Source organism: Salmo trutta, chromosome 12 (assembly GCF_901001165.1).
Source record: "Salmo trutta chromosome 12, fSalTru1.1, whole genome shotgun sequence".
NCBI classification, from domain to species: Eukaryota; Metazoa; Chordata; class Actinopteri; order Salmoniformes; family Salmonidae; genus Salmo; species Salmo trutta.
In genome coordinates, this window is record NC_042968.1 from 74276878 (window position 1) to 74294502 (window position 17625).

Below are 17625 nucleotides of genomic sequence, written 5' to 3' on the forward strand. Positions count from 1 at the left end.
ATAGCCGAAGCAGTAATTGGGTTTAAAGGTTCAATGCAGCCGTTTTCTTTTATCTCAATAGCTTCTTAGAAAAATATTATTTCTCAAGGAAGAATTTTGCTAGGACTGTCTGGTGTCTGGGAGTAGTCAGAGAGTGGCTTAATTGGAGGAGCCTAATGGGAGGGATGTGTAACCTGAAAACTAGATATTATTGGCAAAGAGGAGCAGGTTGCCTATATACACAGACTTGAAATCATTGGCCATTTTAATAAATGGAACACAAGTCACTTTAATAATGTAACTTTAATCATGTTTACATATTTTGCATATATTGCACTCATCTCATATGTATATACTGTATTCTATACTATTCTACTGTATATTAGTCTATGCCGCTCTGACATTGCTCGTCCGTGTATTTATATATTCTTAATTCCATTCCTTTACTTACAGTTGAAGTCGGAAGTTACATAAACTAGTTTTAATGACTCCAACCTAAGTGTATCAACCACTCCATACATTTCTTGTTAACAAACTATAGTTTTGGCAAGTCGTTTAGGACATCTACTTTGTGCATGACACAAGTAATTTTTCCAACAATTGTTAACAGACAAATTATTTCACTTATAGTCAGAAGTTTACATACACCAAGTTGACTGTGCCTTTAAACAGCTTGGAAAATTCCATAACATTTTCCAAGCATTTGAGTCAATTGGAGGTGTACCTGTGGATGTATTTCAAGGCCTACCTTCAAACTCAGTGCCTCTTTGCTTGACATCATGGGAAAATAAAAAGAAATCAGCCAAGACCTCAGAAATAAATTGTAGACCTCCACAAGTCCGGTTCATCCTTGGGAGAAATTTCCAAATGCCTGAAGGTACCAAGTTCATCTGTACAAACAACAGTACGCAAGTATAAACACCATAGGACCACGCAGCCATCATACCGCTCAGGAAGGAGACGCGTTCTGTCTCCCAGAGATGAACGTACTTTGGTGCGAAAAGTGCAAATCAATCCCAGAAGAACAGCAAAGGACCTTGTGAAGATACTGGAGGAAACAGGTACAAAAGTATCTATATCCACAGTAAAACGAGTCCTATATCGACATTACCTGAAAGGCCGCTCAGCAAGGAAGAAGCCACTGCTCCAAAACCACCATAAAAAAGCCAGTCTAAGGTTTGCAACTGCACATGGGGACAAAGATCATACTTTTTGGAGAAATGTCCTCTGGTCTGATGAAACAAAAATAGAACTGTTTGGGCATAATGACCATCGTTATATTTGGAGGAAGAATGGGGAGGCTTGCAAGCCAAAGAACACAATCCCAACCGTGAAGCACGGGGGTGGCAGCATCATGTTGTGGGGGTGCTTTGCTGCGGGAGGGACTGGTGCACTTCACAAAATAGATGGCATCATGAGGTAGGAAAAGTATGTGGATATATTGAAGCAACATCTCAAGACATCAGACAGGAAGTTAAAGCTTGGTCGCAAATGGGTCTTCCAAATGGATAATGACCCCAAGCATACTTCCAAAGTTGTGTCAAAATGGCTTAAGGAGAAGAAAGTCAAGGTATTGGAGTGGCCATCACAAAGCCCTGACCTCAATCCCATAGAAAATGTGTGGGCAGAACTGAAAAAACGTGTGTGAGCAAGGAGGCCTACAAACCTGACTCAGTTACACCAGCTCTGTCAGGAGGAATGGGCTAAAATTCACCCAACTTATTGTGGGAAGCTTGTGGAAGGCTACCCGAAAAGATTGACCCAAGTTTAACAATTTAAAGGCAATGCTACCAAATACTAATTGAGTGTATGTAAACGTCTTACCCACTGGGAATGTGAGGAAAGAAATAAAAGCTGAAATAAATCATTCTCTCTACTATTATTCTGACATTTCACATTCTTAAAATAAAGTGGTGATCCTAACTGACCTAAGACAGGCAATCTTTACTAGGATTAAATGTCAGCAATTGTGAAAAACTGAGTTTAAATGTATTTGGCTAAGGTGTATGTAAACTTCCGACTTCAACTGTAGATTTGTGTGTATTGGGTATGTGAAATTGTTAGATACTGCTGCACTGTCGGAACTAGAAGCACAAGCATTTCGCTACACCCTCCATAACATCTGCTAAACACGTGTACGTGACCAATAAGATTGGATTTGAATTTGACATTTATTGTCATGAGTCTTGTCCTGGAGCCAGAACTGGGCGATGTCCCCTTGGATAGGCCAGCTGCAAAGTCAAATTGGCTATATTGTACAAATTCATGAAAACAAAAATGTGCCTTTTGATCTTAAAGTTAGGGTTAGGCATTAGGGTTAGCAGTGTGGCTAAGATTAAGGTTAGGTTTAAAATATGATTGTATGACTTTGTGGCTGTGCTAGTTAGTAACCACTCTGCAGAGCTGCCTCCAGAACAAGATTCATGACGAAAAACGCTAACCTGCCAGAGAGGTGGGCAAACTCTCTTTGTTATTCGTCTATTCACTTACACTGAGTATACCATATACCAAACATTAGGAACACATTCGTCAGGACATGGACGCTACAAGGTGTTGAAAGTGTTCTACAGGGATTCTGGCCCATGTTGACTCCAATGCTTCCCACAGTTGTGGCAAGTTGGTTGGATGTCCTTTGGCTGGTGGACCATTCTTGATATACATGGGAAACTGCTGAGTGTGAAAAACCCAGTAGCGTTGCAGTTCTTGAAACATACTAACATACCCCGTTCAAAAGCACTTAAATATTTTGTCTTGCCCATTCACCCTCTGAATGGCACACATACACAATCCATGTCTCAATTGTCTCAAGGCTTGAAAATCCTGCTTTAACCTGTCTACTCCCCTTTATCTTCACTGATTGAAGTGGATTTAACAGGTAACATCAATAAGGGATCATAGCTTCCATCTGGATTCACCTGGTCAGTCTTTGTCATGGAAAGAGCAGGTGTTCTTAATGTTTTATATACTCAGTGTATACCGCCTGGTGATGCCACCCAGCCAAAGAAGCTGAAAGAAGCTATTTTCAAACAACTCTCACACTAAATGTGCATTATCATAATTTTCACAATTTCACAGTATTATCCCAACCTCACAGTGTGGAGATATATATAAAATACAAGAAAATAACGTTTTTGACTGCATTGCCCCTTTGACCTGCTGGGTCCTGCCTCACTGCTTAGTAGTTAGAAGTAAGAACTAGCTGTACCAGGGTGCTGCAGACTGGCAGGGATGGCTCATCAGCTAGGTCCACACTGGATGACTAAGGGGGCAGAGGTAAAAAAATATATATATATATATATATATATATATACAATAAAAAAAATACAAATGAGACCAAACAGACGTTTTACCTATTAGGATTACCAATGGGGCGGCAGGTAGCCTAGTGGTAAGAATGTTGACTAGTACATGAAAGGTTGCAAAATCGAATCCCAGAGCTGACAAGGTAAAATGCTGTCGTTCTGAACAAGGCAGTTAACCCACTGTTTCTAGGCCGTAATTGAAAATAAGAATTTGTTCTTAACTGACTTGCCTAGGGGAAAAAAGTGTAATCCTCATACAGAGCAACACTTTGGCAGAAGTAGAATATCTCAAAAACTGTCCATAACGCATTAGTGCATAGCCTATGCATATTAACAAATACATCGTTAAGCAATTAGCAACATTCAATGATCTGTAAACAAGTGCACCACACCTTTTATAGCCTTCCAATTAAAAGCAGGAGACACATGCGCATTTTAAAACAGTGGTATAATGGTTCATATTATGTCCATTACGCTTCGAATCTTGAAAATGACAAAATATTCATCTCACACCCCTCAATCTCCTGTTACCTGTGCAGACTGCAGCCACTCTACCCTTGTGTGAGAAAAAAAAATTCACTGACTCAAATCATCAGCTCTTGATTGAAAGATAGTGCTTGACTATTCATTTATTAAACTGAACAGTAGGCTACCAACGGGTCCCCACCACAATCGTTTCGAAATCGGACGGTCTCCACTCACCCATATCGGCGTCCCTGGCTTGTCTGCGGTGTTCGGAGGCGTAATCCCCAGCACAGATCACTTCGCTGTTCTCCGCCGTACAGATCACTTCGCTGTTCTCCGCCGTACAGATCACTTCGCTGTTCTCCGCCGTGCTCCAACACTCCGCTTCGTTCTTTCCGCGGGAAATGCGCGCAGCCCCTCACTAGACAAACACGAAGACTGGCTCACCTGCTCTCATGTTAAACAATGAATCCAAACGTTATTAGTTTATATACCCCAAATTCAAGTGTTCCCCCATGACTATAGGCTATCCACGATTTGTTAACTTTTAGTCATATTCAGAATTTCGTCCAAGTTAGGCATGAATCTAGGTTATTTTCGACGTAGCCTAAAGACATTTTATTACCGGCGCACTGAACTCATATTTTTGTGGGATGTGGTTTAACCCACAGCAGGAATACACAAAATAACGAAAATGCTAAAGGCAGGATGAAAAGTTTAAATAAAACTCTCTACGTTTTGCTAAAAGAATAAGAACAGCCTTTGTCGATGCCCTCATAGCTGTCTTGCCACAAACATCCAGAGAAATCGTCGAATTCTGAGGGAGAGCAGAGAAATCAGGGCTGGCATTGTAGTGTGCAGTCTGATGCGAGCGTGCGCCCGTGATTGCGCGCGCCTGAGCTTGCCTGTGTCCCTGATGCCTGTGTGTGTGTGTGTGTGTGTGTGTGTGTGTGTGTGTGTGTCAGGTAGAGCTGAAGCAGTGGAACCGACAGTTTAGTCTGCAGATGTCTCTGTCAAAGAACTGCTCTACACAGCTCATGGTTTCCGATTTATGTTTAATGCAACCCTTTTCTTTCTACCTCCTCTTCCCAAAACACTCTGTATCGGCCTACCGACTTGATTCAGAAGATAAACTCACACACATTGAGGAGTACTGAAGGCTATTTATATGTATGTCATCATTATGATTTACATGAAGCAATCATTATACCATGGGTCATCATAACTCACTGTAGGTAATTATAGGGGATGGAAATTGTAGACCTGCGAGTCAGATCTGAACAAGAAGAGACACATGCTGTTTGAAAAGCATCAAGGGCCAAATTATTCTCATTAATCTGCCGGTCAGACAAGCCATCTTATTTTCAAGCTGTTTCTATGATCTGAGAGCATGTCAACGATGATCTAAACTCAAGTTGAAAAGGTTAGCAGGAGAACTCAGGTGCAGAACGCAGAGTTCAGTATCAGACTGGCAGCTTTGACATTAGAAGTTGATTAGATGTACAAAAACCCCCTTGGTGTTAGTTTCCTAGTTAATTAGCCACCATCATCTCATGCAACCAATCATACACATGAACAGGTGTCATATCAGGGACAGGGACACCACTTTGATTCAAGTGTCTATGATTAATCTCAAGGCCATTGTTACATCAAACATCACATACTGTACAGTACCAGTACTGCAGTGAACAGAGAGCTTACTATCAGTATTTGTGGATGGTTCCTTTCAGGCCAAGCAGGGTTTAGCCCCTTCCTGCAGTCAATTAACAAAAGTGCCCTCCTTGTCCTCATGGGTGAGAATGTTATTCATATTTTTCATAATTTCATAATTCATAACGATTATTACAAATAAAACGACGAAAATCCGGTGTTATATGTTAAATAGGTTTGTCATATTTCAGACTTCTGTGATGTATATTAAGTGTAATATTGGAATGCAAACTCAAAATTGAATACATTCCAACTCTATATCTGACATGGTGCACATGTCTTCTTTTTTGTTGTTGCCCATAACCATGTGTGTGAGGTGTTTACTTTTGTTTCAAAGTAGATTTGTGTCCCTGATTTAGCCCACTGCAGTAAAGGTTAATCGCTTGTGTTTGAGGATTGACTTGTGAGGCTAAATGGCACATGTCACATGCATTTTACATAAGTAAATCTATGGGCACTTGTGTTATGTGATACTCTTGACATGAGCCAGGATCATTCAAGCACAAAAGGTCATAATTAGCATAATTAGCAGTTGTTATCGTCACCAACCATTTCCTTCAGAGCGGGTTTATTCACAGCCATTAAAACTGAAGTCTAATACAATGTTTTTTGTCTCCCGTTATTAGCTTATTCTCTCATTATTGAGCATTATTAGCTCTAGGCTTTGTTTTGAGTAGGCTGAAACAGGCAGCTTACTCCCACTCTTCACCTTAGTTTCACATTTCAGCATAAAGCATAAAAGAGAATGAGATGGCTTTAAACAAGGTCTGTTGTATTGTGGAGAAAGTGTTTGTTTCTATCTTTACTTACACAGACTTGCAATGTATTGTTATTTATAGCAATAATTGCAACTAGTGTCATTAAATGAAATGTAATACATTTCAACTGAATTTAATGAATTTCAAAATAACTTTGTCTCTGAAGAGTAGTTATTTTGCAAAGCCTAATGCACATCAAAGCATAGACGTTTACCATTCACAGAGTATGACTAGAAACAACTGACATAGAAGGTTAGAAGGTTTGTTTCTTCTACAAAGTAATAAAGTCTCTTTCATCAGAAACTCTGCTAATATGAACTTTTCACAACAACCTGTGTCACTGTCAGCGTCACTCAATATTCAACAAAAAAATGGATTCTTAAGCACATCGCACTATCATAGACCCAGTGCAAACATTTTGGTTGCATATTACAGCTGTTGAAAGGCAGAAGAAAGAAGAGGATCTTAAAACCTCCTTCATTGCAGCTTGTGGCTGTCGTTTTTGTATTGATTTAGAGGACACAATGTATGAATCAGAATGATTGGGTGATTGGGTTGGAACGATAGTGAAGACTGAAATTTCACTACATATGAGAGGCGAACCTGTGACCTGTTCAGATACTCTCAAGTCAGAGCAGACCCAAGGGGTTCCCCTCATCCCTGTCAGTTAACTTTCCTTACTAACATGAATTGTCACTTCAGCAGTGCCATGTGTGTACTGTATGTGCATGTCCTTTCTTTCGTTCTTTTTTTCTTTCTTTCTTTTTTTCTTTCTTTCTTTCTTTCTTTCTTTCTTTCTTTCTTTTCTCACCAGAATCTGAGGAAATGGAATGTGGATGTGTTACTGTCACGCTGGTATAAAGGATTTGGAGACAGGCGCAGGAATACACAAAAGGGCTTTTTAATACCCCCAAAACAAACACGTATACAAAAACACTGGGCTGTACTCAAACAAAAGAGCGAGGGTAAACCTCGTTGAACGACACAGGACGATACCCATAATACACAATATATAAAGCACGCAGCATAACAGCTACACCAACGCATAGGTACTCACACGACCAACGGACATGGGAACAATAACCGACAGAGACAGAGGGAACAGAGGGCATATATATAACATACTAATCAGGGGAAATGGGAACCAGGTGTGTGTAATCAGACAAGACAGTCCGGGGTTGATGATAATGAATCCCGTTCAGTGAAGCCTAGAAAGCCGGTGACGTCGTCCTCCAGAACTGGTGAACAGAATGAGCAGCAGTACCGGGGGGGGATCCGTGACAGTTACTTTATGAACTATTCTCTCTGCTGAAGATTTTGGGGATTAGAAATCGTTGATACTACCCATAAAACCGTAGGCTTGTAATTGAAAAATGTTATCACATTTGGAAAGTTAGAGCAGAAAAGGAAAAATGCATTACTGTGTTAGTGTGTGTTTTCAGTGAATTTCTGTAAATCATGAAGCTCATCTGCATTTCCTGCATTGCAGCAAAATTGTCAGCAACAAAAACCTGTATATGATCTGATTCTAGGAATTTCTCACATTTATTGTTCAAGGTCAAAATCTCTGCAGCATAAAATAACATAAAATAATTAACTTTGTTTGTCTAATTGCACAGTACTGTACTTTACTGTACAACATCCTGTAAATTGTTTATCTGCATTGCAACAATACTTCTACTGTTAAATCTAATTAGTAGTTTATTGACATGCCATGGATTCAAAATGACTGAACATAATTGCGTTCTGATGAACACAATAAGTAGTCGAACGTTTGTTTACTAATCTATTATTAATTAAGAGTAGAGCATAATTACTTTTGATATGAATAAACCACTGTGTGCCAGCCAACCTATCACTCTACTGTTCCCACACAGCAGCAGAGCACATTATCTAAGAGCTCTTTTCAATCCATATCGCTGAAGTTCAGCGCTACAGTGTGATTGTATTGATGGAGTTCAGATGAAGGTACGTTGATGAAGGAGGAATGTAAACAATGTCTTCTGTTGTGGACGGCCCTGATTCTCTCTCCTCTGAGCCTGTGTGTTTCTCATGCGTTCACTTCTTTTACACTGAACCTGATGGTTTTACCCCTCCCAATGGTGTTCAGACTTATATGGGCCTTGTAAACTCATGAATTAGTAAAGAAAGAGGGAGGCAAACGTGCTGTAATTCCATTTAACACATCTCTCCTGGCTCCTTGACAACATGGTTCTTTAACCAGCAACGACGAGTTAGCCTATAGGGAGGGGGTAAATGAACTGGCATTATGGTGCCAGGACAACAACCCCTCCCTCGACATCAGCAAAACAAAGGAGTTGACTGTTGACTCCAGGAAGCAGAGGAGGAAACATGCCCAATCCACATCAATGAGACTGCAGTAGAGAGAGTCAGCAGTTTTAAGTTCCTCTGCATCCACATTACCGAGGACTTGTCATTGACCAACAACACCAACACTCTTGTCAAGAGGCTCCCAAGTAGCGCAGCGGTCTAAGGCACTACATCTCAGTGCTAGAGGCGTCACTACAGACCCTGGTTTGACTCCAGGATGTATCACAACCGGCTGTGATTGGGAGTCCCATAGGGTGGCGCACAATTGGCCCAGCGTCGTCCGGGTTAGGGTTTGACCGGGCTAGGCCGTCATTGTAAATAAGAATTTGTTCTCAACTGCCTAGTTAAATAAAGGTTAAATATTATTTTTTTCTTAAAAGCATCTCTACTTCCTAAGGCAGCTGAAGAAATGTGTCATGCCATACTACTGCTACACCACCGAGAGCATCCTGACTGGTTGCATCACGACCTGGTACGGTAATTGCTCCACCCACGATCGCAAGGCCTCCCAGCGGGTGCTGAAGATGGCCCAGTACATCACTGGGACCGTGCTCCCACCCATCCAGGACATCTATTCAAAACGGTGCCAGAGGAAGGCCTGCAGCATCATCATGGTCCCCACCCCAGTCACAAGCTGTTCACTCTGTTTGATACCAACAGGCTCAGAGACAGTTCCTATCTAAAAGCCATCAGACTGCTGAACTCTTAAACTGGACTGACCACCTGCTCTGATTCTCCGCACCTTAGTACACACGCACTGACTCATCGAGGAGCAAAACCAATCAAAATGTAATAACTGCTGCTATGCTCTTAATTTACGACACAATCTCACCAGAAATACTTGGGGGACAGTTTACAGGGAAGTGAACAAAAGGAACAGGATACAAGGGAATCTACTGGCCCGATTAGCCTGTCCATCTTGACATTAATAAAACCTCTTTGGTCGAGCAATGGTCAGAGTCTCCAATCTTTCTCTAATTGGACATTCACCAGTGTTGGTTGGAAAGCACTTAACTGTAGTACAGTTACTCTAATTCTCAGAGTAAAAACTAAACAGACACTATGAAAGCTTAACCCAAGTTTATTCTTCCCAGAGGGTCAATACAGCTGCATTTAGACAAAGACATTGTTCATACAAGCACTGATATTTAACCCTTTCTCTATGCTGAGTCTCCTCTCACACATCTGAACAAACATTGTATCTTTATTGCTTAAGCACGAAACTAAGTAATACGGGCCATAAACTTTTATTTCTCCTTTAATGTGAGCTGACCTGATCTCGACCCCCCTTCATCACTAATCCATGGCTCTCTCCCCTTATCAATGCCTGCCACATGTGATCGCTTTCCCTACACTCAGTACATTCCAAGCTTAATTGCCCCCACCATATACTTTCCTCCTATAGATAACCATTCACTTCTGGTGTAGACCCTCTAAATCTAAGCACTCCCTCACTGACACGATTAAGTATATTTCATATTCTCAGAACCCAACAACAGTAAATGGCCTACATTGCTGACATGACCACATCAGAGTAAACCTTGATGACCTAAGGTCATACATGTATGACTCTTATTGCCTGTATCATTTGTGGTAATTCGTCTTATTCTGTGTATTAGTGACAGACTGTGTTTGTACAGTATGTGCACTTTGCTCATACCTTGATTTACTGATGGCAATGTGAATACAACCTAAAGTGTGCACATTAGTATTAGACTTGTACAACTATTTGTACTGATTGCTGGTAAAGGAGCTTTGTGCAGAGACATTGCATTTGATGGTTATCATAATATCAGGACACATAGGCTCCGCCCTGACCCGGTTCCTGTCCAATACATCATGTACTTACAGTCCTTGGGACCAATAGCGTAATCCCTGTTTCTCCCTTCTGCCTTCATGAAAATCCTCTGTGTGTGTTTGTGCCTTACAACCAAGTCTCCTTCTACAGAATGAGATTAAGACTGGGAATGGCAGTGGAGCCTCTGGCCCCCCTGAGACCAGTCTGACCTGTCATCTGGGAGATGTTGCAGGGGCTAAATGACTCCCTGGGGGAAGTGGCCTCCTGGTAGCTCTGACACCCAGCCTGCCTGCCTACCTCAGTATCTGAGAAGAGAAGCACAGCACACATCCGAAGGGGATTCATTTCAGTCAGACACACAGCAAGAGACAAGAGACAAGGGGTAGCCGGCATTGATTTCTCAGCCCTTGACTATGGCTAAGAGTAGAATCATGCCCTGAGATAACAGGGTTGGAGCCTGACCTTGCTACTGTCGAAGGGAATCTGTGTGTCGAAAAGGAAGAGAATTCGTGTTGATAGCACAGAGCACAGTGCAACACAAACAGAACAGGTTGACCTGACCCCACACCCTGACCTACACTCTACTCAGTCTCTTGCTCCTAGGAAAACAGATGTTTAGCTGCAGAACTCACCTTCAATGTGAGATGTAGAAGAGACCCTGCAGAAAGTGTTCACTACAGATGGTGGCCAACTAAGAGGCGCTGACTGTTATAAGGTGGACATGGGTGGCAAAGTGATTGGTTACACTTGAATCATGTAATCTGTGATTGGAGGGTTTGAACTGTGCATGCTTTCTGCTAATTGTTTGTTGTTAACAGATGTTCTGGACAATTCCACCTCAACCAGGTCCTGAAAAGAAAAGGACCCTTATTATCAGCTGTCAGAGCATGAACTTGTTTCAACCATACCAGAGCCTGCACTCTCAGTGTCAGAATACTGTATATCCATCTCCTGAGTACATCATATCACCATAGATAGGCCTCCCCATTGTTTCAATATGGATCACCACCTGCTTTCATGAATAATTTGAGAAACAATTAAATTGCACATGCATTCACTTCTGTTTCTGGGCGGATTGGATCCCAGCGGTCGGCAGATTGTACCCATGGCAACATGAGCCACTGTGGAGTGGTACAGTACATATGGCTGTGGAACATAAAGACAGGTTTGTATTGCATGGGGTTATTTACAGTACCACTGCAGGTGTAAGTAGGGATCAGGGTACTGCATGTGTACTGCCTCCTGCCTGGAGGCTGTATGAGGCTATTTCTAGTGCTATAGTGCTAGAGTGCGTCCAGTGGTGGTCGGTGCCGTTTAAGATGAGGGACGATTTTGTTATTTTCATGAGCATGGCCTTATTTCTATTATAGCATATTGGATGACTGTCATACATAATCCATTCACCCAGTTCAATGTAACATTGATAGGTTTAGGCTACTACATGATACTTACATTTTCCATCATGAGGTTGCTACCACCTAGCTTATGAATGAAAGTTTACAATGTTGATTCACATAGGTCGAGAGAAAAATTGGAGGTGACACATGGACAGACAGTGACACATTCAATGCCGCCTTGCACACTCTTGCCTGCATCTAGCTGATCTAGGGTGTAATAATTAGTCCAACAGTTGCAAACAAAAGTTTCTGTTCGAGAAACTCAGCTATGTTTATCCCCGTTTGGTTCCGTTGGGTTCCGTTTCCGTTTTTTTGTTTTTTTATCTGCGGAATAAATACACCCCTGATCATGCGTAAACACAGTTCACTTTCATAGCAGCCACATTGTATTCCTTTTTGCATCTATGCACTCTCCTCCTCTCACCTTTTCCCTTTGTTTGTGGACTTCAATGCACAACACATCAGCTATATGTGACCAGGTGAAAAAAACCTTTCCAAGCCAAACCATATCATAACCACTGCACATCATTGTCACCATATTGGCGCTGACAGAGATGGTCACCTCACTTCCTGTTGGGCTGTATCACCGCCTGGTATGCCAACAGCACCGCCCTCAACCGCAAGGCTCTGCAGAAGGTGGTGTGGTCTGCACAACGCATCACCGGGAGCAAACTACCTGCCCTCCAGGACACCTACAGCACCCGATGTCACAGGAAGGCCAAAAAGATCATCAAGGACAACAACCACCTGAGCTACTGCCTATTCCTCCCGCTACCATCCAGAAGGCGAGGTCAGTACAGGTGCATCAAAGCTGGGACAGATAGACTGAAAAACAGCTTCTATCTCAAGGCCATCAGACTGTTAAACAGCCATCACTAACACAGAGAGGCTGCTGCCTACATACAGACTCAAATCATTGGCCAGTCTAATAAATGGATCACTAGTTACTTTAACTAATGCCACTTTAATAATGTTTACATATCTTACATTACTCATCTCATATGTATATACTGTATTTTATACCATCTATTGCATCTTGCCTATGCCGCTCGGCCATCGCTCATCCATGTATTTATATGTACATATTCTTATTTCATCCCTTTACATTTGCGTGGACAAGGTAGTTGTTGGCGAATTGTTATATTACTTGTTAGATATTACTGCATTGTCAGAACTAGAAGCACAAGTATTTCGCTACACTCACATTAGCATCTGCTAACCATGTGTATGTGATCAATAAATTTGATTTGATTTGAGCTAAAGTAATGTCATAGTCAACATAGCTAATAGAACACGTTAGTAAACACGCTACAATCATGCAGTAACGTTACAGTGTATAGTCAGTAAGCAGATTAGCAGTTACACCGGCGGGCCCCAGTGACAATAAATTAGTCAAACCAAAAGCTTATCTTGACTTGGAAGAGTTCCAGTGTTGTGTTGGATAGTCATAGCCAGCTAGCTAACATAGCATCCCTCTGTTTGAGTAGGGTGTTTGAGTAGGCAAAACTAGTTAGCTGCATTTGCTAGCTAAGTAAGTGAAACTGAAAGTGAAAACAATGATAAACTCTGTCTCTACTTTCTCTTCAACTATTGTCTTTCTCTCTCCTTGAGTCAATTACTCACCACATTTTATGCACTGCAGTCCTAATTAGCTGTAGCTTATTCTTTCAGTACTAGATTAATTCTCTGATCCTTTGATTGGGTGGACAACATGTCAGTTCATGCTGCAAGAGCTCTGATAGGTTGGAGGATGTCCTCCGAACATTGTCATAATTACTGTCTATGGAAGGGGGTGAGAATCATGAGCCTCCTAGGTTTTGTTTTGAAGTCAATGTACCCAGAGGAGGACAGAAGCTAGCTGTCGTCTGGCTACACCATGGTGCTACCCTACAGAGTGCTGTTGAGGCTACTGTAGACCTTCATTGCAAAACAGTGTGTTTTAATCAATTATTTGGTTACATGTGAATATATTCAGTATAGTTTTATCTAAAAATGATAACTTTTTGAATGTTTTACCATTTTATTTTTATGAAATTCACTGAGGAGGATGGTCCTCCCCTTCCTCCTCAGTGTCTAATGCACTTGTGGCAATGGTTTGTGCAATGCTGTCTATTGCCTATATAACTATATACTGTATATATAGTAATATTAATCTTGTCATGTCAAATATCTTTAATGAAATCATACGAATCTGTTTTGGCCATGTTTAGGCCTTTGACTAAACTGTATTAAATGTTTGGGCATGATTTCACAATACGCATTATGGTCAACTGGATGTTGCCTATGCTGTTGTGGTGATAGGGGCTCTGGCAAGTGGACTTCGCTGTGCCTCTGGGCGTCTTGGCCTTTCACCAAGATCCTGCAGGGAATCCAATGTCTAACTGAGCATGATGCACTTCAGCAACCCACAGCAGTTGTCTGGTGCCAAATACTAAAGGAGATGATGTTTATCGTCCACTTCCCTTGACCATGTATACATGGTTATGACATGGTATTCTCTAAACTTTCCTTTAGTAAAAGTTCAAGAGCCCCGGAGTTTCCAAACTGAAGATTTGAATACGTATGACATTTGGCACAAAATTGTGATTTCTATTACCATAATAACTTTCAAACCAAATTTGCAATTCATTTTTAGGTCATTGTTAATGATGCATTTCCTCTAGTGACAAACAATGAGGTAATCCCCTTCTTCCTGGTTAGTGTGATGGCTGTTGCGTGTGAGACTATTCCTGCCCTATGTGTAAATCATTTTCTAGAGACAATTTGAACGTTTTTTAGATTTAGTCAATATCAGACACACACAACTCCCATGATATTCATATTGAAAACAAAAGGTAAATCCTTACATTCTAAAAAGATGTATTGGTGAATGTTATTAGATTAAAAAGTGTCTTGTGTACTACAGTGTCCAACAGTGCCAGGGGGAAGCACAGTATTTCCTCCAGTGACAAACAATGAGGTTATCCCATTCTTCCTGGTTAGTGTGATGGCTGTTGCTTGTGAGACTATTCTTGCCCTATATGAGTAAATCATTTCTAGAGACAATGTCAAAGTTTGTTTAGATTTAGTCAACATTAACCACACACAACTCCCATGATATTCATCTTCATAACGGATACTAAATCCTTACATTATATCGGGGAATGTTATTAGATTAGAACGTGTCTCATGTACTACAGTGTCCAGAAGTGTCAGGGGGGGAAGTACTGTATATGAGTAGCTGGGTGTCCATCCAATTTGTGACAGATTTTCATATAAATATTCTAAAATCTGCATAAAATGTGCATTTTCCCATCAAACTGATTTATAAGTCTGTGCGTGTTAAAGTAGTGCACATAAAAATAACATTTGCAGATAAAAACCTAAATAAAAAATAAATAAAAAATGCAAGTTCATTCTTAAAAGTCTAAGCAGTTGGGGGAGGGGTGGGTTCTAAGCCAACATATAGAACTGTTTTAAAATGGTCACGCTATGGATTCTTTAGCTATTTGATTTCGAATTTTAGGACCCCTTTATGTATAAAAAAATATTATATATATATATTGTTTTGTAAAATATTTCATTTGGCCTTAAATGCTAAAGTAACCAGTGTGTCAATAACTGCAGTGGTCTAAATCAGCGTCACACAGAGTGTTTCTTGGTAGTCTTAAACAAATCTAATTTGAAACAAAAGTATACACCTCACACACATGCTTATGGTCTTGGTTATGGTGTATTACATTTTTAGTTTGCATCCCAATATTACACTTTATATACTGTATATGTACGGAACAAAAATATAAATGCAACAAGCAACAATTTCAAAGATTTTGCTGAGTTACAGTTCATATAAGGAAATTAGTCAATTTAAATAAATTCATTAGGCCCTAATCTATGGATTTCACATGACTGGGCAGGGGCGCATCCATAGGTAGGCCTGGGAGGGCATAGGCCCACCCACTTGGGAGCCAGGCCCAGCCAATCAGAATCTGTTTTTTCCCCACAAAAAAACTAAGAGGCAAAGCGCCACTCACTGGCGCCCCGTGAATGAGGCGATGGGCAAAAAAGAACCATGCGCGACCACTCTGTAGGGACTGCGACCTTCCAATTGCTCATTGCTAACTGGGAAAACATTGTGTGACTCCAAGTTTAATTCAATATAATGGTTCATGTATCAATATTTGCTCATAAAGACTTTTCCACCTCAATTTCCTGCATAATTACATTTACAGACACCAAAAAATCCCACCATGACCAACGAACAAATTGTCTGTCGGCATTTTTAAAATTGTACCGGCACATCCTGTTTCCATTAGCCCGGTCGTGATTTTTTTAATGCGTCAGGTAATTCATCCTCATGAAATGGTTGGATGGAAACCTGGTTATTGTCACACTATTGGAAAATAATGTATCTTTACAACGCATCTCTCTCGAAACAAGTAGTGCATTATTTGCCAATGTTGATAAGACTAAGGGATCCATTCAATCCGTATCACAGAAGTTCAGTGTTGCAGCGTGATTAACATTTAAAGACAATATTCCCACGTTAGCGGGTACTGCATTCACGGTAAACGCTGCAAATGTCGGCTCAATCTGAAATTACCTTTACATTTCTATCACGCAATCTGTGACGCTTCAGCGATGCAAATTGAGTAGAGCCCTAAGGGCAGTGACATTATGAGCACTACATTTTTATCATTGTGCTGCTGAAGAGTGTATTTAAAGAGAACATGCAAAAGGAATTGTGTAATTATGTTAATTTAGAAGGATCTTATTAACAATATCTTACTGAACATTACCAGATATGAGGAAAAGCCTTGGGTATCCTGCTATATAAGGTCTATCTCTATATCTTGTAAACGCATCTAAAGATATGGCTTCACAGGCTGTTAGTGACTGTATTTTTGTGCTACTTACTTTTTTATGAACGGAAACAATCTCTAGCTTTTTTGGGGGGAGATTGCGTGGACCCAAAGGAAAGTTAAAACATCCGAATCACAGTGTGAAATACTGCTTTCATTCTGTGAAACGCATACTGAAGAAAACCCACAAGGGTACAAATCAGTTTCTTAAGTTGAAAATCATAATTTTTTGGGGTCCAATCAATATTTAATGAGATGTCTTTTTTGCCCCAATCTTAATGCATACATTTATCTCTCTACAAGATAAGAAAATTATATTGCCATCCAATATGATCTTATTGTCAACAAAATGATCCTGAAACATCATGCAGGCCAATACAGTGTAGGTCTTCCTACATGTAAGTGGTATTTAAATAATATGAAATTCTTTGAAAACTATACTTTAAAAAAATCATTATGGACACATTTTTGGTTTCTTTTGGGATTATCCCCACTATGTTTATGTAAAACCGAATATCACTGAATGATCAATTAAAAACATCTCAAGCTTACAAGCAAGCCAAGGTAGTGTGTATATTGGCAAGTGATAAGACACCTCTGGTAGCTGTACTGCTCTAACTCAGGTAGCATGTAACAGAATGTGTATGGCTTTTGTCCCTCAACTGAGAGGATGATAAGTGGGTGAAGTAGGCTGTAACACATTTGATTAATAACTTAACACACCTCTTCTTTTAATTGACCCTGACACTCTCTATTTTCTGCTCTGTCTACATTCCCTCCCTTCCAGGCTTGTACAATCTGCAGACATCTCCCTGGAAACTAGACATGAGACAGGCCTTTTCAGTGCATACATTATGAAGAGTTTCATTCCAAAACGCTATATCCACTTCAAGAAATGTTGAAAGAAATTATGAAAGAGATTGGTGTGTTTTTTCACTATCTAGTCATGGCATATGGTTGTTCAATGACATACTGTATGTATTTAATACGGTAATATGAGATCGGTATGTAAAACATTTACATTTGACATTGTAGCCTTTCAGC

At 40.5% G+C, this 17625-nt stretch overlaps 1 protein-coding gene across 4 annotated transcripts in view; it reads right to left on the reverse strand.

The window, feature by feature from the left end:
* LOC115204149 (leucine-rich repeat transmembrane neuronal protein 4) overlaps window positions 1–4607 on the reverse strand; it is a 65377-nt gene extending 60770 nt beyond the window's left edge. For all 4 annotated transcript variants that reach the window (XR_003880312.1, XR_003880313.1, XM_029769508.1 and 1 more), the window contains exon 1: window positions 3984–4607. Coding sequence is in view for 2 of the 4 variants with exons in the window: in XM_029769508.1 (XP_029625368.1) it covers window positions 3984–3987 (4 nt within the window). In the remaining 2 variants the exon portion in view is untranslated. The remainder of the gene's footprint in view (window positions 1–3983) is intronic.
* Window positions 4608–17625: the final 13018 nt, after the last annotated feature.